At 38.4% G+C, this 21,893-nt stretch overlaps 4 protein-coding genes and 1 long non-coding RNA gene across 5 annotated transcripts; 2 read left to right on the top strand and 3 right to left on the bottom strand.

The window, feature by feature from the left end:
- The first annotated feature begins 5,271 nt into the window (after nucleotides 1-5,271).
- Nucleotides 5,272-8,373, top strand: LOC130748808 (protein MAIN-LIKE 1-like). The gene is made up of 4 exons (XM_057602052.1): nucleotides 5,272-5,487; nucleotides 6,013-6,999; nucleotides 7,084-7,844; nucleotides 7,936-8,373. The coding sequence occupies exons 2-4, from the start codon at nucleotides 6,018-6,020 to the stop codon at nucleotides 8,272-8,274; spliced, it is 2,082 nt and encodes a 693-aa protein (XP_057458035.1). The 5' UTR covers nucleotides 5,272-5,487; nucleotides 6,013-6,017; the 3' UTR covers nucleotides 8,275-8,373.
- An 86-nt stretch (nucleotides 8,374-8,459) lies between these two features.
- LOC130748810 (uncharacterized) lies at nucleotides 8,460-9,717 on the bottom strand. The gene is made up of 2 exons (XM_057602054.1): nucleotides 8,870-9,717; nucleotides 8,460-8,775 (listed from the first exon to the last, which is right to left on the bottom strand). The coding sequence occupies exons 1-2, from the start codon at nucleotides 9,629-9,631 to the stop codon at nucleotides 8,581-8,583; spliced, it is 957 nt and encodes a 318-aa protein (XP_057458037.1). The 5' UTR covers nucleotides 9,632-9,717; the 3' UTR covers nucleotides 8,460-8,580.
- Nucleotides 9,718-9,748: 31 nt separating this feature from the next.
- Nucleotides 9,749-12,103, bottom strand: LOC130748809 (protein FAR-RED IMPAIRED RESPONSE 1-like). Its single transcript, XM_057602053.1, has 4 exons — nucleotides 11,928-12,103; nucleotides 11,522-11,664; nucleotides 10,222-11,405; nucleotides 9,749-10,118 (listed from the first exon to the last, which is right to left on the bottom strand). The coding sequence occupies exons 2-4, from the start codon at nucleotides 11,660-11,662 to the stop codon at nucleotides 9,764-9,766; spliced, it is 1,680 nt and encodes a 559-aa protein (XP_057458036.1). The 5' UTR covers nucleotides 11,663-11,664; nucleotides 11,928-12,103; the 3' UTR covers nucleotides 9,749-9,763.
- Nucleotides 12,104-12,370: 267 nt separating this feature from the next.
- On the top strand, nucleotides 12,371-15,101 carry LOC130749062 (uncharacterized). Its single transcript, XR_009022840.1, has 5 exons — nucleotides 12,371-12,710; nucleotides 13,462-13,683; nucleotides 13,801-13,883; nucleotides 14,057-14,121; nucleotides 14,734-15,101. It is a non-coding gene; the product is annotated as an uncharacterized LOC130749062 (long non-coding RNA).
- A 2,547-nt stretch (nucleotides 15,102-17,648) lies between these two features.
- Nucleotides 17,649-19,523, bottom strand: LOC130743808 (pentatricopeptide repeat-containing protein At5g48910-like). Its single transcript, XM_057596034.1, has one exon. It carries the CDS (start codon nucleotides 19,521-19,523, stop codon nucleotides 17,649-17,651), a length of 1,875 nt encoding a protein of 624 aa, XP_057452017.1.
- Nucleotides 19,524-21,893: the final 2,370 nt, after the last annotated feature.

Here is a 21,893-nt window from a genome sequence, read left to right as displayed (position 1 = left end):
AATTTTAATTAAAAATATATGAGTGCATTAACTAAAATATTGTTTCACTCAATATTTGATTTCTTTTACTTTAAAATTTAGGATTTAATTCTAAACACCGACAGGTAAAGAGTTTTACATATGCATACAATTAAATCTCTCCATTTTCTATTTCAAATTTAATTATGACATGATAAATTGATGAATTATTATTAGATGACTATGCCTAAATTTTTTTTTGAAGTCAATATAAAATTGAGAAATTATTCATGCATTTTTAATGTATATCTTTTTAATCAATATAGTAAAAATATTGATAACATAATTCACGAATAAAAATTATTTATGAAAAATGTTAGAATTAATTATATATTCATAATTCAAAAAATTCTGCTTTCTAGTAGAAAATCAAACCCAAATTTTCACTTTTGATATCCCACTCACCTTGACTAAAATTTTACGATCTTTTCTTTATAATTGTATCAATTATCACATACATAATTATTTCGGGGGGCGGGTAGCTCATTTGGTGAGCTAAGGAAAATGAAGAGATTTGCAGGATGAAGGACCAGGATTCAAATCACGGCGAAGAATTAATTTACTAACAATTAGTAACTAACATTTGTCTATCAATACAAAAAACATACATAATTATTTCCCTTTTTACCGCTTTCCATCCCTAGCCTCTTTTCTATCCAAGAAAATGAGGAGGAATAATTATGTTCAACAAAAAATATGCACTCTTTATCTCATTTTATTCATTTATTCTCTTCTTATTTTATTTTCTTATTTTTCCTCTTTTTTTATCAGATGTCCCCAAAGGGACATTCTTATTATTTTCTTATTTTTCCTCTTGTCACTTTTTCTATTTTCTATTCGTATTTCTCCAATGTAGAGGTGAAATTTGAATGTGAATAAAATTTATAGCAAAGATTTCAGAAATCTTTAAGAGGGGTAAGGTAACATCGGATTATAGAACAAATTTCCAATACTCTACCCGAGACTAAAATTTCCAGAAATTGTTTAAATGTGCCATTCACAAAATCTGAAGCATAATCAAAATCAGAAGGATTGGAAAACCTACCTGGTTCCTTGCTGGTACTGAAGATGATGATAGTATGAATGGTCCTGAACACGAACCACTGAATCAGAATGATGCTTTAATTTCTCTCCTTCAAAGAGCCACGTCCTCTCCAAAGGTCACGACACTTAAACTCTCTAGGTTCGATTCATGGTCGCTTCACTCTTACACTTATATATAGAGAGAGGTAAGTAACTAAACATAAACGCATATTGTAATTTCCATTTTTTTTCTTTAAACGCTATTGTTTTCCGGTCAACATCTCTTAAGTCATCATGTCATTTAAGATATTTGACCAACAATTAATGATGTGTTAAAAAAGAGTCAATGAATATAAATAAATAGTGAGTTTAAAAAGAAAGGTTTTTCTTATTCTTTGGGTTTCGTTTTTTGTATTAGTCTCGATTGCTGAGTTTTTCTGGGCTTATGACTGGTGTATGTTTTTTTATTCTTGTTGGGCTGTGAAGCTTCCTTTTTTGTTTCTTTTATCTCTGTTTCGTTTTTTCGTCTTTGCATATGGGTAGCATCCCTCTTTTGCTACTATTTATTCATTCTTTCTTTTGCCTTCCAGAAAAAAAAAAAAAAAAACTTACTCATGTTATAAAGAGGGAATTATAGTGCTACCAGACACGACCCTGTGGCCAACCAAATTGGGAACCCACCTATCATTCCAAATGTACACCTTATCTCCCTCGCCAATCCTCCATAAACTTACATTACCAATAACACTCTTAGATTGTCTAATGTTTCTCCAAGTGTAGTAAGGTCTAAACCCCAATTTCGCATTTTGGATAAAGCTATGGCTATAATAACAAGCCTGGAATAATGTCGACACCAAAGAATCACCACTATTCAAATCAAGAGCACTTGACCACTAATTGGCTAGAATTGCTGAATTATATATCAGCAGAGCATGCGAAAACCCAAGCCACCTTTCCTCTTTGGCCCAACCTGTTTCTCCCACCTCATTCATTAAATTTTCCTTGACTCCATATATCACCCACCTTAAAAATTTTGCTTATAAAAAAAAAAAAACCACCTGAAAAAACTTGCCTACCATTTTCATAATTTGAGAACAAATAGACTGGGTAAAAGGAAGCAACCTATGATGTAATAGGTTATTTTTTAAACAATTGATTTGATGAGCACCTCCCTCTCCGCTTGAAATAAGGTCTTCTAGTTTCAACTTTCATGAACAAAACTAAATATCTGGGACTTTGATATACCACTAATGGTAAGCAAAAGCTACCTAAGCTCATCACAACAAGTACTAGCTAGGCACATTTCGGTTATAAAGGAGCTGTGATTTTTCAAAATTCACCACTTAACCACAAGAAATATCAAAAGAATGGAGAATTTCATTTAATTAAGTGTGTCACTTCATGAAAATTTCCTTAAAGGAATACAGTGCTATCATCGGGAAAAAGTATTTGAGAATTAAGCGGAGCCTTAGGAAATGTTTATACCCTAAATAAAGTGCACCTGATTCCATATATTTTCTAAGCATAACAGTAAGGGTCTCGAAATTAAGGAATACACAGATAAGGGGAGAGAGGATCACCCTGCCGTAAGCAAGAGAAAGGATCACCACTTTAGCACAAAACTAGAATGAGGGAAATCATTAATCATAATAAAGCAAGAGAAAATAGACATGTCTCAATACCTTGATCTAAGTGGTGCTTTCTTTGCTTATTCGTGGACACGTTTTCTGGAAATGAGATTCAATGGTCCAAAATAAAAGAATTGAAAAACCAAGAGAGTTAAAGAGAAAGAAAAACAGATCGAGAGTAAAATGCCACTCCTAAACGACAAATATTGTTATTTTTTTGGAAAGAAAAATACACAGTTCAACCACCACTTCTATTTCTGTTCGGGAAGGGTAAAGTGTATTGATTCAGTTGCTTTATATTTATATTATTTATTTACACCTAATACTAAATTAATTAAATTAATTTTTGTGGTACATCGCAAATATAAATTATTAATTCAATATAACTTAATTAATATTTAAAAAAGATATAATAAGTTAAATTTCATCATGATAGGAAGTGTATAATTAAAATTCAATATGAAGGAGAAAACATATTATTTTATTGAGTTCTGGTGCTCAAAGAAAAAGAAACAAAGATTATTTTATTTAAGAACTCACTTTTGAAATTTCAAAAAAAAAAAATCTCACTTTTGAAGGTTGCTTAACTAAAGTACGGATCTTAGCTTTTACTAATAACTTTAATGACGGAATCAATGTTAGATGAAGATCCACTACAACAAATCCGGAGATTAGCCTCCAAATTTACCTGCTATTTTTCCACCCAGTAAACTAGAGGTTAACAAACCTGATTTTTACTTCTAATTTTCACATGACATTAAAATACACTTAACTTAAAAAAAATACAAACATTTTAATTTTTTTTCTCAACCGCTTAGTCTATGTTTGGATTGATGGTACATAATGGAGCGGAGCGGAATGGAATGTAATGGAACAGAATGGAGCGGAACGGAATGGAGTAAAAATCTCATTCCATTGTTTGGGTATTTTGTGATGGAACGGAACAAAGTTACCACTCCACTGTTTGGATATGGGACGGAGCAGAATGAATTATAACTTTATTATTCCTATATTACCCTTATTATAAAATATCATTAAAAAAGTCATCTTAGCTTATAAGAATGTCAAATTGATCGTTAAGGGAGCTCAACAATTTATCTTCCTTTCATACATATTATATATCTCATCTCCAATCTGGTGTTTATATGAAAACGGGCTTAAACACTAATTATCCTTAAGAAATCAAAAATACCTTCAAACAAATGGTACAGTAATATCGTCAAAGTGGATTGCATAAAATAGTCCGTGATTAAAACATGATTGCAGGTAATAAAAACTAATTACAAGCCACCAATGAGGAACATACTTAGAAAAATTAATGAGAAATAGCGCAAATATGCTTAGAAGTAGCCGATTTATACTGAATTTAAAAACAGAAAATTACTATAGGAAATAAGCCTTGCTAGTTACAGAGTTATGACGTGCAAGGGAGGTTATGGTGGTAAGTTACCAGGGGTGAGAATTCAGAACAAATACATGTATATGAGTATATGGAAAGGCTTAGCTACATTGAAGAGATAAAAAAATTTTACTTGCCCAGAGAAAAGCTTGCACCAGACATGGGAGCAACTGCAGGGGAAAGGCAAGAGAAAGTTGCAAACAAAGATGGCAGCAACTATTGAGAATGGGTGAAAAAGAGTGAGTAAGAACGTGCAAGGGAGGTTATGGAGGGAGGTTACTAGGGGTAAAATAGTATTTTTACAATTTAATTAAATGATGGTTTTGCTTTCCATTCTTTTCCATCCAATTTGGGGGGAGCAAATATGAAGGTAACCAATGGAGCATGATGGAATTTGGACCATTACTTACCACTCTCTTCCATCCTGTTTTAAATAAAACAAACAATGGAACCCCCATCCTTCCACTCCACTCCTTCCCCCTCCCTCAATCCAAACAGACCCTAATCCCTCACGTAACACTGGCTTTGTGACTCTCTCTCTTTCTCGCGTTCTCTCTCTCTCTCTCTCTCTCCAGATCCTTCGCCCTCGATGATTCAGTGGAACCCTTGATTTTCGACCTTGATTCAGATCCTTCGCTCTCCACTCTCTCGATTCCTCAAGCTTCTTCGTTTGAATTGCAATCACCGAAGCTTAAGCTTCACTTCGATTTTCTTCACCAATCTTGTTAGAAGTCCCACATTGGCTAGAGATAGAGCCAAGATAAGCTTTATAAGGGTAGTGCAAACCTCAACTCTTGAGCTAGCTTTTGTGGTTGAGTATAGGTCTCCCAATTTCTAATAAATCTCAATCAACCATTCCTTTTCTCTCCACCGCTTCTGGAATCTCCTTTCCTAATTTCCACACATTACAATGTTCGTTCTTTCTTAATTCGAATCGATGTTCATTTTCAGATTCTGTTGAAATCGCTGGTGTGAAACAGCATGATGAGGTGCTGATCAGCGGCGGAAGAAGGTGCTCCTTTGGCTAATTTGATCACTCTGGTCCTGACTCAGAAACGAACTCACGATTTCACCATTTTCAACGTTACAACGGTGGCTGGAACATGGGAGTTGGGTTTGGGGCCCCCCCTATGGGGCTCCGCGCCCCACTTAAAGTGGGGAAATTACGGAAAAACCCCCTTTAAAAGAATACGGAATATTAAATTTCGTATTCAATACGGAATATAAAGTTCCGTATTATATTACTATGTAATCGACAGGGGTTTTTTCAAAACCCATTTCAGCGCTCCAAACCATTCCCAACCCTTGCTCTGCAATCTTCGAGTTCGACGCTCTCCTTGCTTCAATCATCATCTGGACAGGGTACCATCGTCTCCATCATCAACCCCATTCTCCCCATTCATTGCATTGAACCTAGAGGTAAGTAAGTTTGGATTTCAACTTGAATTCACCATTTAACTTGAAATTATGGAATCTTTCAACCCTAGGATAGTCGATTTATGCTTAAGTAGATGTTAGGTTGGCTGAAATTGTATAAATTGGTCTTTGGGGCGAGTTCCAATCATGCAATGTCGTTAATGGAGTTCTGGTTCGATACGGAACATAATATTCCGTATTCAATATGAAACTTAATGTTCCGTATTGGATATGAAACTTAATGTTCCGTATTGGATATGAAACTTAATGTTCCGTATTTGGTGTCTGTTTAGAGTTATAAACTTAATTTATAAAATGTTTTTATAAAACTTAATATAATTAGCTTAGTTTATTTATAAAACCTAATCTAATTAGCTTAGTTAATTTATAAAATGTTTTTAATTTAGTTATAAACATCGTGAATTATTTAGTGATTTTATTTAGAGATTTAATTGAGAAATTTAGTAATTGAGCGAGTATAATTTATTCAGTGAATTTATTTAGAAAATGTTTGCTCTGAATATATAGTGAGAATGAAGAACAGAAAGAGGTCTCGAGCTAGTGAGGATGCGGGGCCTACAGAGGATAGACACCGGCGATTACATGCTTCTAGCCGGCGCGGCGATCATGCTGCGACCTCTCACGCGGTTGAGGCTTCAGCTCCAGCTCCAGTTGATTCTATGCAGTCGCCCATGGTAGAGGCTTCAGCTCCAGCTCCAGTTGAGCCTACTGATCCAGTTCCTACTCCGCCGTCTCCCATGGTTGAGGTACCTCGCCATGAGTCACCAGGCGAGGAGTCATCAGGCGAGTCGTCATCCGGCGATGAGTCATCCGGCGATGAGTCATCCGACGAGGAGTCATCCGGCGAGGAGGGGTCATATGACGAGGATAGTATTCCTCCTCCTGATGTTGATGCTGATGTCGTGCTAGAGGCACAGGGTGGCGAGGAGGACCTGATCCAGAGGTTGCCGCCGTTTCCGGGGGGGCCTGTTGATCTGTCGCTTCTCACGCATTATGCTGATCACAAGGCTCCCTGGACGTGGCATGCACTCCTACGCACAGACGAGCGGTATGTGGACCGTCGACACTTGAGGGTGGCCACAGCTGGGGGGAAGGTTTGGAACCTTGCTTGTGATGGTGATTCAGACAGTCACAGGAGGGTTCGAGAGTTGATTGAGCAGACGGGTCTTCATCAGCTACCCTGGTGCAGCTACTCGGAGACAGATGCAGGCCTCATTTTGGCCCTTGTGGAGCGATGGCATGAGGAGACTAGTAGCTTCCACATGCCGTTTGGGGAGATGACCATCACCCTGGACGACGTGTCGGCTCTTCTCCATCTCCCAATGGGGTCGAGGTTCTATACGCCTGGGAGGGGGGAGAGGGACGAGTGTGCAGCGCTATGTGCTGAGTTGATGGGAGGATCTGTTGCTCGTTATCATGCTGAGTTTGATAAGAACAGGAGCCAGACTATTCGCTTTGGGGTCTTGCAGACCGTGTATGATGCTGCGTTGGAGGGTATGTCTTAATTATTACTTGATTAAATAGTATCTATTATTATTGTATTGTTATTAACTGTTAACTCAATTCATTTCATTGTAGAGCACCGATATGAGGACGCTGCACGGATTTGGCTGGTGAACCAGCTAGGCGCGACGCTCTTTGCTAGCAAGAGCGGTGGATACCACACGACCGTCTACTGGATAGGTATGTTGCAGGATCTCGGTCGAGTGTCCGAGTACGCGTGGGGCGCGATTGCGCTCGCTACGTTGTACGACCAGCTTGATCGAGCGTCCAGGAGGGGGACGGCCCAGATGGGAGGTTTCAGCTCACTCTTGCTAGGATGGGCCTACGAGTACCTTTCTGATCGCGTCATTATCCGGAGGGCGGATCCGGAGTACTCGCAGGACCAGCCTAGGGCGCGGCGGTGGGTTATGTCCCGGGTCGGGCATGCAGGCCTCGATGAGAGGCGAGTCATGCTCGATGAGCTGACGGTGGATGACATTATATGGACCCCATTTGAGGACCATCGGGCTCATCGACCACGGGATCAGAGGGCCATGTATTCTGGCTACATCCGGACGCCATTTGGCCGTGTTGTTCGACGACATCTACCAGAGAGGGTTCTGCGCCAGTTTGGCTACATCCAGGATGTCCCTCGACACCCCTCCGAGATCCAGACGACTGGGTCCCTTGCTGAGACCGCAGATGCTGCCTATGCTGATTTTGTGCCGCACCTGCGCCCTCAGGGGATCCCTGCTACTCATTCGGGAGAGGCTGTGGAGGAGTACATGAGGTGGTATGGCGGTGTGTCCCATCGGTTCATCATCCCTGATGATAGGAGGGAGGAGTTCAGTGCTGTGGTAAGTTTGAATTTTATTTTTCATGCAATTGTGATTTTTTGTTCATGATATTTTATTTGTACACTCACATTTATGTACATTATTTTTGCAGACGGTTGTGCGTCGGGTCGTGGACTTGTTGGAGCAGTCACTGGAGGTGCCAGATGCTCTTGCAGTTGGCACGCATGCCCGATCCCTCACTGAGAGGGCGCTGGATCTTATTAGATCCAGCGCATTCATCGGTACCCAGGGAGTAGCCTTTGCTGCTGTCCGAGGAGCTGGAGCTGCAGGAGGCAGAGGTCGTGGAGGTAGAGCGCGTGGAGGCAGAGCCCGTGGAGGCAGAGCCCGTGGAGAGGGTGCACCTGCAGAGGGCGCTCGTGGAGGCAGAGCTCGTGGACCTAGAGGTCGGAGGGGTGGCGGTAGGGGTGGCGGTAGGGGTCGGGGCGAGTGACTGTATATTTGTATATATTTTTTTGTGTACTTTTATATTATGACATGTGACGACATTGTATGGACTCTTTTTATATTAACCACGCTTTCTATTTCCACCTATTATGTTTAGACTCTTATAATGAAAAATAACCTGTATAACTACACCGTGAATAATGAAAGGCAAGATAAGTAACATAAGGCCCATCAATATACCAATGACCATCAAATTACTATTATTAAAAGCAGCAATGAACAACATAAGGGCAAGGCCCATCAGATTAATATTACAGAGCGTTTACAAATGAATATTACACAAAGTGTGGTGTCAGTCTGTGGTGATGTCTACATAGCTTTGGTGACTAAGAGGAACACCAAAAGTAACAAACCAAGCTTCCAATTCTGATGTGAACCTGTGTAAACGTGTAACATATGGGACGCACCAGCTTACTGATATAGGATCAACATACCGTTCCCACTGGAGAGCAATTGGCGGCATAGAATGTCCAGGAGTTAGATGGAGCTACATTATAGAGAATAACAATAAAATTAGATAACTTACAAATACAACAAATTAATTCACAAACTGGATATTAGTGTACGCAATAAAAAAATACCTGTACAAAGTGATTTATCACATGACCAACAGCTATAACACGATGTACAGGAGGTGGACCTTCTCCTCTTAGTGGAAGGTATGACCAACAACCCTGAGAAGAGATGGATATGAAAACCACTTGGAACCTGGTTGCTACAAGGTATCCCATCTCTGGCAGTTGCATCCATTTATCCTCGGTAGCCGGATGACCAGGAGGAAGAGTGAGTCGAGAATGTAAGGCATTAACCACATGTCTGGACCACATTTCATCATACAATCCTCTGTGTCGTTCAAGTTCGTCTATCAACGCTTCCCTAACACATGGCCAACCTTCCTCACCTGATGGTAGTCCCAGTAATGCAGCAATGACTCTATAGCCACAGTTACCATCGTCCTCAACATTCTGAACTGTGTGTATATATGGGTGGAAAAAGGATGGAAAATGACCCATGAAATAGCTTGTATCAGACTTCTTCACACGCTTCTTCTTCTTTGGTGGTTGCGAAGCCTTCTTTGCCTCTTTGATCTCCCTATCAACATGCTCAAAACCTGAAGGATCACGAGTCAAGGATCCTATTGCTTTAACCTTGGGTGGTTTTCTTTCGTTCGCCTTAAGAGTGCGCTTGGACCTTATCTGAACCTCAGGAGTACAAAGTGAACTGCTTTCAGGACAATAGATAGCTTGAAGCTTCCTCCTTACCATACTCTGCCCTCCAGTATCCAAAGAACTGAAATAATGTGTCAATGCCTCAACTTCTGGTTGCATATCTCCATGGTTCATGCCGCAAATATGGTTGCTGATAGTATCTGCAACAGGTTCAGGTACATGCTCCCAACTCAGTCTCTTTCAGAATGGATGAATTGACTCATATGGAATTCTTTCATAACCTGCAAGTTCACAAAAGTGTCACTTTCAATAACAAATAGAATTAATTGACAAGAGAGTGGTTGACCGGTGACCTGCAAGTTCACAACCGCAAGGTAGTCCATGAGTCTCTCTCAACAAGCAATCGCATCCGCCGTAGGACTTCATTCTTATATGTTCATCGTCGATGAGCTGCAGGCATTTGTTTGACACAAATCCTCTAATATTTGTGTAAAATGGGAACATGAAAATGTGATCAATTCTGTGAATACTGCGCTCAAACGATGCTAATATTTCAGTATGTCGATTACATGTCAAACTATGCGACGCATCCCAAGAAGTGGCTAGGTCACCCTTGCAATCCCGCAACATCTTCTTCAAACTGGCATGTGCACCCTCAGCCCTGCAAACAACAAACAGATATCTTATTAACTCTCCAATGTAAACAATCTATCAAATGAAAAACATATAACAAGGCATAAATTAAGCTCATATAATTTTTGTACCTGTTACTTGTTGTTGTTCCAAAGTGCATCACATGATTTGTCCATGCCTTGGCAAATTTTTCCTTGTGGACCAACCATGTAGTAGAACAATAGGAGGTAAAGTTGCTGTATTTGTCCTTGCACATATTAAACAATTGCATCCATTGAACTTCAAATTCTTCAACTGTTGCAGCATCCACCACCTCTCCCCACTTCCCCATAACCAATTCAGCAAAATCATCTGTACCAACATAGAGTTTGCACTTTGCCAAAACACACTTGTTGATGTGCCACAAGCATAATAAATGGCTGGTGTTGGGAAGGCTTTGCTTAGCAGCACTCAATAAGGCAAGATCCCTGTCAGTAACAATCACCTTAGGCAACATGGCTTGATCAGCTAATAGAGACTTCATACACTCCAGTGCCCAAACGTAGTCATCTGTGCCCTCATTAACAATGTAGCAAAAGGCTATGGAGTATGTCTTATCTGTGGAAGTCAGTCCAACAATCTCAAGCAATGGAATTTTATATTTGTTTGTCTTGTATGTGCAATCCATAATCACTACATATGGAAATGTGTTGAACAGTTTGATAGCATTTGGATGAGCCCAAAATACATCCCTAATGACTTCCGATCCAGGCTCATGTCTTTCAAAGTGGACGTACTTGTCACCGTCCAACTTCTTCAACAAGTGTTGCATTTCTGTCAATGACCCGCGGAGGGATTTTCTTAACCTCTTGCAAGCACCATAAATCTGAGATATGGTAGTCAAGTTTAAAGGATTGTTTTCCTTCAAAGTCAACAGCATCTTTCTCGGTGGAACCCAACTCTTTGACATTTTTTCCACTTGCTCCTTCTCTTCGGAATTTAGACGACCAACAAAATTGTGGCCAAGTAGTGACCTAGCTGGTTCATGGTTGTGTGTACCTTCCATCACCTTTAGCCGCCAATCTCTATCTATGCCATTTTTCATAGGTCGTCCTTTTAGTCTAAAAGGACATTCTGTCTTTTGTGTTCTCGTTCCTTCAACAAGGTCAGAGTCTCTGTAGGGAACATACTTACCATGCTTCTCGCACCCCAACATGACATAAGCTTTTCTGCTTCCATTCCCACCGCTATCTGACTTTGTGATCAACACAACATATCCATTTTCAATCGCAATTCCATGAACCCAATTGATAAGATCATCACGGGTAGGGAAAATCTGTTCAATGATGCATACCCAACACACAAACAAGGCATAAACAGGGGTGATCAAGACATAATAAGAATTGATATATTACACTTTCAAAACAATGCAAAAATCTGTTCAAAGAATACCTGATCAGTTGTAAATAAATGCGAGACATCTATACTTATACACGGGGGTACAAATGCTGGTGGTGGCACCTCTTCAGGTTGAGCATTGTTCAATCCAACTTCAATCAATTGGGATTCATGAAATAAAAATGATTCTGTCATCCCTGGAAGAGAATACGGAACTTTATTATCCATATTGCATACGGAACTTTATAATTCGTATTGAATACGGAAATTTATAATTCGTATTGAATACGGTATATTAATTTTCGTATAGACTCCGAAACTTTATATTCCGTATTTTAACACATCTCAGAATTCAGAAAATCATCATTCTAACTACTTAATCTACTTAATCTAACTACTTAATCTAACAACTTCAACTACTTAAACTAACAACATACAACAAACAACTAACAACACTTACCTCAAATGCTATCTTTTTGCATCCAATGGTGGAGAGCTTGCCAATGAAGGAGTTGGTGGTGGTGGTAGGAAGAATGGAAGTGAGGATGAAAGTGAGGTAGGAGAGGGTGAGAGAGAGGGTGGTCTGGAGGCATTGAGGGGGTTAAGGGGGCTGGTGAGGGGTTGGTGACGGAGGAGTAATGGTGGAGGGGTTGGTGGAGGGAGGAGTAATGGTGGAAAAGGTGATAACTGTCAGAGTTATAATACGGAATTTTAACTTCCGTATTCTATTTTATTGAATACGAAAGTTTAAGTTCCGTAGGGCATTTATGGGTTAAAAAAAAAGAGGTGGGGCGCGGAGCCCCATAGGGGGCCCCAAACCCAACTCCCCTGGAACATCAGCAATGCCAATTACATTACAGACGGTTACTCTCATTCTCACTCACACTCTTCGGTTTACAATTGTTGCTGCTTGTTTTGAAATTTCTCTAAAATTGATTCATAAGCTAAAATTAATTTTAGGGTTCAGTTATAGAAATAGTTGAGAAGTGTCGAAATTGATCATGAGGAAAAAGAAGCTGATTCTATATTTTTGTTCTTTTTGTTGATGTGAATATTTAGAGGAGCTAGAATTTTCAACTTCTTCGATCAAGTCCTGAATAGTAAAAATGTTACGTGTTCTACGCCGCTTGCTTTGGTTTCCGCCAGAAGCCTTTCAAAGTTCTATTTGATGATGGAACATTTAAGCTGACACAGCCCTCAGCAATATTCTCAGTGCTACTCCTGCCAAGGTCTATTCAACCAGGTCTGTTGTTGCAAGAAGTTTGTACATTGTGCTTAAAGTGTTCGATAAAATGACTTAAAGAGGAACCAACTATATGCTTTAACTGTTTGATTGTGTTTAAACTTAAATTATGCTCTGTTTAGAGCAGAATGTGGTGCTACATTTCTGCTATTTTGGTGTAAAATTTGGTTAGTATATGATGCTAAGGATGGGAGGAAACTAGCATGAACCTTAAATGCTAACTACTTGATGATTTTGTGCAAATCGTATAGCGGGGGTAGCTATAAGTTCAATTCAGATCGATGATCTTGTGGGTAACACATTTATGAACCACATGCTAGTTAGGTTCATATGTTCATAGTTAATCGATTGATGCAGATACTTTAGGAATAAATTAAAATGATTCAAGAGGAGTAGCTAAACATAAGTTATCTAAATTTGAAGCATTTTGATCTATTAGAATATTTAAGGACAAAGGGAAGTTAGAGGACTTAGTTCTATGGTATACCAATTAGGAACAGATAGGTTCGAGGGGATAACAGTTAGAAAACTATGGGTAATAAGTAATAACTAAAAAGGATGGAGGATTCATTCGGAGAGATAGCATGCAATCCTCCTTTTCATGTGTTATGTTTGTGATCTCTTGATTAGAATTTATCAATATTTTGATAATGTACCATAGTATATATTAATATTACAAAAGATAATGTAAAAGTTTTATACTGTATACAACAATTCACAAACGTTAATTTCTGGATTTTTTGTACTGTAGAGATATTTGGGCACAATTAGAGAAGAGGATAGCTTAAATATTCTTCTGGAGTTTGTTCCTGGTGGATCTATATCATCACTATTGGGGAAGTTTGGAGCTTGGTTCTTTTCTAGTTGCTGATGTTCAAGTGCATGTTAATTTCAGGGAGCCAACATTCTTGTAGATAATAAAGGCTGCATAAAACTTGCAGATTTTGGGGCTTCCAAACAGGTCGTTGAGCTGGTAATCTCACTCTATCTGTTGCTTTTAATACCATTAAACTATATATACTGCTTGGCGTTTGTGAAGGCTCTTGCATTTGTCTGCTTGTTTAAATGGGTCAATTTTTTTTTCCTGCAGGCTACCATTTCCGGTGCCAAGTCTATGAAGGGTACTCCGTATTGGATGGCTCCGTAAGTTATTCTTCAGACTAGGCATAGCTTGTAAGGACAATCCACCTTCTTCACATATTTTATCATATGTTGCTCTGCCTTTAATATGCTTTGACATGATCAACACTGAGTTGTTACTCAGTATGTTTGTTGAGACCGACTAGTTTATGATTCTGAGTGTTGACCTTTATATGCAACAGTCTCTGATTATCTCTCTGTTGCAGCAAAAGACTTTCTCTCGCACCTTCAGATCTCGTTCATGGAGGTTCCTTCTCTCTTGTTCATGGAGGTAAGGTGGTTCCTTCTCTCTCATTCTCATCTTCATTGGTAGAATAAGATAGTTGACTTTAATAGAATAAGAAAATTATGTAGTTTGTTAACTGATTCCTTCATTGGTAGCATGCTTTTTCTGCTTGGAAGGAACCTACCCATGACTGAATCTGAAATTTTACTTGTCTTGATTAATTTGTTAGCTTAGCGTTTTCTATCTTGTCTTTGTGGAATTTTTATTGTTCAACGCTACACCTGACATTGTTAGAATGCATCTTTTATAGGAGATTTGTCTTTTATACATGGTACAGGAGGAAGCTGAATATGTTTCTGGATAGTTCTCTCAAAAGAGGATACAATTGTTTTATACATTGCCTATTCTTTAAGCACGCATTTTTATCAGATTTTAATTAGTATTGATATATTGATTTTACAATGTCTATGTATCTATTTATTGTGTTTCTTTACATTTTTACATGCTAGAATGGTTTCGCTTCAAGAAAAAAAACATGTTTTGTTTTCATTTTAGAACCATTTGTCTTATTGGGTTTTGCATTTGTAGATTCCTTCTTTAAATTACTGAAACAGAATGAGCAAAGGATTGTTTATGCAATATCTTTTGTTTATGAAGGATGAGCTTCAGCTCTTGGCTAGGCAGCATATGGACATCCTTGAGACACTGCCAGAATAAAGGTATCATGATCCTTGCTCTGTTGCAGACTACTACTGATGTATCAGATATCTGATGAAATTATGGGTCTATTTTGGGGGTTCATGCAATGTGACAGACTGACAGGGGAGGGGCTCAATTGAGGAGGCAAATATACACGAGGGGCGATGCTGTGCAATTCTAAAATTTGTAGTTCTTGTTATAGAATTCCAAAAAAAAGTAGAAAGTCCTTAAGATGTTCTTGTTTCTTGTACTATAGATTAGCTTTGAGCAATCCCAATTGACTGATATATTTTTTTTTCTAGAATTGCTTGGAGTGAACTTGGATTGAACTACTTATGCTTAAGTTATTTTGAATTATTTGGTTATTAATTACTAAAAGCATTCATAATTATTTGTTGTTTTGTATATGCACCTGTTATTTTGGTTAGCTTCTATTAATTTATGCAAACATAGTAATGATAAATGAAACTAAACAAATATTAAGACACTGCCAGATGAAATTATTTTATATTTAAATAAAAATATCATCATCAATAGAATGAGTATGACATTAGTTGTAGATGAGCTGTCATTTAAATTATGTATTAGCTGCCAATTAGCTGCGAAATTGCTAACAATATTTTCCTGCGAATCATCTAGGAAATAGCTGTAAAATTTCCTAGTTAATAACTAGTAAAATAAAAAATATTGTAATATATGGCTTGACTTTAACCCGTAAATAGCTAGGAAACTTTTCAAATTTGCCTCCATTTAGCTAGAAAAATATTTGGAAGCCAATCAGCCACTCAAATCAGGCTACCAACGATCTGGTAGCCAAACGCTAGTTTTTTTCTAGCTAAACGCGGTTTGCTATGAATTTGCTAGGAAACGTTTGGAGGCTAATCTCCGAATTTCTTGTTGTGATCTGATTCTAATATCTCAACTTAAGATTTCCATCAGAGATATGCTCTAAATGGCTAACATGAGAGAGAACATATTTCCTATCCTCCCCGTGACTGAAAACTCATGAATCATCACTTTTCCAAATTTTTTAGTATTTTTATCAGACAAATCTTTTATTTGAAATTATTTTTATCAGAAAAATTGAAATAAGAATAAATAAGATGTTTATGTTCACCTTAGGGAAAACCATCGTTATATATCAACAAAAAAATGCATAAATCACGAGACAATATTCACACAAATAACCAAGTTGGAAAACTGATATGAACTCGTACCAAAGAAATTAGAAGCATAATTAAAATCAGAAGGATTATTGGAAGGTCACCCGTTCTTGTTGGTACTGATGAAGTGATGATGATGCTTTCACTGCTTCAAAGAGCCACCTCCCCCAATGGTCACTCACATGCAACACTTACACTCTCTTGGTTCGGTTTATAGTCACTTACACTATTACACTTATATATAGAGAGGTAAATAACTAACCATATGCAAATTGTAATTTTCATTTGTTTTCTTTCAACATAATTTTTGGAGTCAAAATCTCTCTCACTAATCATAATCATGTCATTAAAGATTTTTGACCGCTAATTAATGATGCATTTGAAAAATTAATCTTGAATCATTTGAGTACTTGAGAGAGAGTTTTTTAACAGTAGAATATGATAGAGAGTTAGATAAATGCAGCATAGAATAAGAGCAAGATCAATAGAGTCTTACCATATCTTATGTTTGAGGTGGACAAGATAATGATAAGATATAATATAAAAATGAAAGAATTTAATGGATATGCACTGTCAGTGTAAAATAGTTTTACACTAACATTCAATTGAATTCCGCCAAATAAGCAAATATGATTTTGTTTTAATTAAAATTAAAAATGAATGTAACTCTCTTTCCTACGTGACAAACATTGATTGGATGTCCGTGTAAAACTATTTTACACTGACAGTGCATATCCATTAAACTCAAAATGAAAAATGTATTGAATTTTCCTTTAAATAAAAAGGAGGGATTGACATTTTTTAGCATGTTTTGTTTCCACATTTGTCAAGTATTAGAATTGATTTTTTATTGTCAATTCATTTTTAGGTGTTTAAATATTTCCTTTAACAATTTTGTAATTATTGTCAATTTAATTTTAGGTGTTTAAATATTTCCTTTAAAAAATTTGTACTTTTTGACATTTTTTTTATATTGGTAAGTACAATTTATAATTGACGTTTTGTACTTACCAATACAAAGTTTAAACTGACGTTGCACAAACCTTTAGTCCTATCTAAATTTTAAAAATTTAAATATGAAAATCATTTTAAGAAATAGAATAATTAATGGAAAAAGAAAATATTTTCTTAAATCAAACTAACCCCTAGTTGTAGCTGTATAGGTACATAAAACACTTAGTTAAGAGCAATTGAACTATTACGTGGGTGTGGTTTAGATGTACAAATATTCAGTTTTATAGAGTACGTTTTCTTCCACGTCCAACACGAGTAGAAGCGCCTCCAAGTATGTTTGGATATAAATTTTGAAATCGATTTTAAGCTCTGCCAATTCACCCTTTTCCTTTACTAAGCTCTGTGACATTCTCCTCCCTACCCTTAGATGTTTCCTGAAACTGCGCAAGAAACAAACAAGTTGATGTCTGATAGAGGTGTGTTCATTGAAGATGATGACTATGAGACGAACCACTTTTCTTTGCCAATTATTTCATGCCACTTAGCATCTAGCTAGCTCACAAAAAATTAGTTTTGGAAGGAATCTAATCAGTAAATGAAGGAGGAAATGTGAAAAGAATGAGGTAAAGATATAGGAAATGCTTAACTGTTCCCGATTTACAATCAATGATGAAAACAATATTTACTCCATTTACAACATAAATTATGAACTCCAACCAAATTTACCAATGGCAAGAACTCATCATGATAGCAAAGTTACCAATGATTTCTGCAGGAACAGCAACCTTTATCAAAATGATGAAACCGGTTTTGATCTCTAACAACAATTCGACGTTTGTAGATTTTGGAAACCAGCTGCATAAATGTGTGACAATCACAACAAATTCTTAAGTTCTTCACTATATGAATGGGAAGGCCCTGTGGCAAACTCAATAGTCCAAAGGCAAGAGCCACCTTCTCACTGTGAAGAACTAGTTGGCTCTCTTTCTCATCACTTTCAAAATCTAGAAACACTTGATTCAGATCAGGTTCATATCCCTCCAATTTCAACCTCGATACAACCTCCTCTAACTTAAACATAACGTTTTGGTTGTGCCCCAAATCCATGGCCTTCCCCACCAGGAACTCATGAACTTTACCATCCACAAAAATGGAGCTACAGCCAGGAATCTTTCTTACTCCCCTGTTTCTCATCATTGATCTAACTTTTGTCACATCATCCCACCTTCCTTGTTTGGCATATATATTTGAAAGAAGAACATAGCAACTTGAATCTTGTGGAGCCAAATCTATAGCTCGCAATGCAGCTTTGCGCCCCATTACAAAGTTATTGTGCTTCATGCTGGCACTGAGAATGGTCTTCCAAATTAAAACATCAGGCTCCAAAGGCATGTCACGGATAACCCCAAGCGCCTCGTCTAACTGACCTGCTCTACCAAGAAGGTCAATAATGCACCCATAGTGCTGAATTTTAGGAACTATCTTGTACTTCAACTGCATTGTTTCAAAGTAAAATTGACCTTCATCCATAAGGCCTTCATGGTTGCAAGCACTCAAAAGCCCCAAGAAAGTGACATCATCAGGAACAAGTTTTGCCCTTTCCAACTCCAGAAAAACCTCTATAGCTTCATGACCCAATCCATGCAAAGAAAGTCCAGATATCATAGAATTCCAATCGCCGACATTTCCCCGCTGAGAAACGCTCCTGAATACATGATAAGCATTTTCTATCTGCCCACATTTTGCATACATGTTTATGAGTGCCGATCCAATAAAGCTAAAACTTTGATGACGTATCTTGTTAGTTAATACATAATTGTGTATCCATTTGCCTTCCTCAACAAAACCCAGATCAGCAATAGCTGAAAGGACACTCACAATAGCAGGGGCATCAGGCTGAACCCCTTCACTCAACATTTCTCTAAACAAACACAACCCTTCCCTCGGGCGACGATTAAGAACAAAAGCTGAAATCATACTCGTCCAAGTAACAACATCCCTGACACTCAAGACCTTAAAAACCTCCTCAGCAAGCTCACACTCGCCATGCTTCCCATACCCATCAATCATCGCATTACACGAAACCAAATCCCTTTGCGGCATTTTCTCAAACACCTCCCGCGCCATATCAATCTCACCCGCCCTCAAGTACCCCGTGAGCAAAGAATTCCATGAAATCAAGTCCCTCACAGGCATTTTATCAAACACCGATCTCGCAAGCTCAACGACACCAACCTCCAAGCACATTCGAACCACGGAGTTCGCAACAAAAGGGTCACACCACAATTGAGTTTTCACTACAAAACCCATGATTTGCTTCCCTTCCTCAAACGCGCTCGATCTGCCGCAAGCTCTGAGAACCGAGGGAACGCAGAACACGATCTCCTTCAGCTGGAAGCATGAGAGCGCGTGAGCATATACCGAAACCGCGTCGTAGGGGTTGCAGCTCCGAGATAAAGCGTGGATGAGTTTGGCGACACATGATGCGTGAGTGGTGAGGTTTGTTTTGATGATGTGAGCGTGGAGTTGGCGAACCTGGGACAGTGTTGTGCATTTTTCCAATGCCAACGTTGTTGATTTTGGGTTTGTAGCAACTGAAAGTGGAAGTGAAGAAACACAGGTTGAACTCATGATAACCAGAAATAACTAACTTCCGCGGCAACTCTAACTGTGTTATTACTTTATGCTTAAAAGGGTCCCTTTGAGCCTATTGAGCCACCCTTGCTTCTTTTTTATCAGGCCCATTCAACAAAATATTAGTGTTTCAAGGCCTGAAACTTTTGGATAGAAAACAAAAGAATAACTCTAGGCTTAATTGTACATCAGATTCACCATATCTTGGCCCATAATTGGGAAGTTTGCCTTCTTACTTTTTCTTTTTTGAACTCTGCCTTCTTACTTATTTTTAAAGTAAGTTAGTAATCTACACTTTAGGAGTTTATTTAAAAAATCTAAAATTATAAACTTAGAGCTTAACTTTCTCCCTTATTCTTTTTGAAACAAAACAAAAACTTATCTGAATGATTTTACTAATTAAATATATGGATGGTCTTTTGTATTTTTAATTAATGCTTTTTATTTTATAATAGCTATTATATTTTGGTTTTCTATTGAAGAAAATGTGAAAGTTAAATTTTTGGTTAGCTAACCAACAAGGTGTAGCACAACTGGTAGATAGTTGAGTTCCTTGTCCAGGGTTCGGTCCTTGGGCGATGCATTTGATGGGAGCTCCCTACCCAATTCATGTGATCTAAGAATCTCGGGGGAATTGTCTCATAGCTAGGCTATCGACTGTGAGGATACCTTGGAAAAAAAAAACAAAAATTGTTAACTAAATTGTGGGTAACGGGCACGGGTATGAGCATATAGGTACCCAGAGGGTACGAGGACTGGTATTCATGTTGCGGGTATGTGGACGGGTACCGGTACTTTCTGAAAACGCGGGTATTAGGATGTGTACTACAATACCATACTCATACCCTACCCATTGTCATCTCTACCCGCACGACACCTACCAGTTCAGAGACACTCAAACAATGAGCAATGAACTCTATACAAATGCTATGTTTGAAGCTCTTACGAAAATCATCTTGGTAGATGTTAAGTAATTTCCATTAGGCATGTCCAAGCAGGCCCGACTCAATCCCGATCCAAGCTGTCCGACAATTTCTTTGTGTTTGGGACGGGCCAGTTCGACTGCAATTTTTGGCAATTTAATGGCACGATTCATATAGCTAGGGTTGGTCCGGTCGGTTTTGGTTTGGGCTGTAGCCCGAACGAAGTACCTACTAAAAAAAATACCAGTCCAGACCAGCCCAGTTTTTAACATTCCGAAAAAAAAGGCCACACATTTAACCTCACAAACCCTGGAACCCTGGAGGTGACAATCTTCTTCTCCTTCATCCGCCTATTCTCTCTAACAGATTTCTTTTCTCTTCTCTCCTTTAGTCACCGCCCACCGCACAGTTCTCTTCTCCTGCCCCCTCTCCCACCACTCAACAACACTAGCATTCTTCTCCTCGCGCCGCACAAATCTCTTCTTCTTTTCCTCACTCAACAAACCCTAGTCGTGGTGAAAAACAACCACATGCCTCCATCATGAGGGAAATTTGAAACAATAAAAGACCCCAACATAGCCTAAAAAAACAAAACACACAACTCCTTCATATTATCTCCAAGCATACCAGCGGTTGAGATTTCCATTAACAGCTCCTTCATATTATCTCCAAGCATACCAGCGGTTGAGATTTCCATTAACAGTTGAAATTTGAACGAAATTTTTTTTCTTATTCCATTTCTTCTCTTTTCTCTATATTATGAACATCTTCTTCTCCTTTTTTTCTTTGATCGGTTACAGTTTATCCGATCTCGTGCACCCAAAACCCGCAAGGATCAAACCTAAGCAACTGGTGATACTGATCGGACGGTGGTGGCCCTTGGCTAGAGGCTGATTTCGCCCGACCAAAACCAAGATTTGGGCCCGAATCTGCCCGTTGGACAACCCTAATTTCCATTATTTAATAGTATGTTATTGATGAACGACAATTGTTTTGTGGTGGTTTAGGAACATAAATAGAAAAATTTGAAGTTCTTTAGATGAAGAAAGATGCAACATTGTGACAAATGGTGCGTAATCGATTAAAAGTTGAAGTTCTTTACACTAAGGTATAACTTTCATCCGGAAAAATAAAGAGTTAATCTAGGGACAAATCGAAGTGACAAAGGCTGAATCTTAGTGGACCATGGCAGCAAGGTCACTATGCCACTTACAATACTCATCGTGTATTTAAGTCGTATACAAAGGATTCTTCTCACTGCTCGATGAGAATTGCACTTCAAGGTGTCCTGCAAGGTGCGTCCACCTTACGAGTACCACCAACAACACATGCCTTTAGGGGGCATAAGCCCCATAATACTGGTCGGAAAATAAATAGCGCGCATGCGCATCAATTTAGCCTGAATTCTGACATAGAGGCGTCAACTCATAATCCAACGCATGGT

This window comes from Lotus japonicus, chromosome 3 (genome assembly GCF_012489685.1).
Source record: "Lotus japonicus ecotype B-129 chromosome 3, LjGifu_v1.2".
NCBI classification, from domain to species: Eukaryota; Viridiplantae; Streptophyta; class Magnoliopsida; order Fabales; family Fabaceae; genus Lotus; species Lotus japonicus.
Note: the sequence above shows the minus strand (reverse complement) of the source record. Positions and strands in the feature narration are given on the sequence as shown.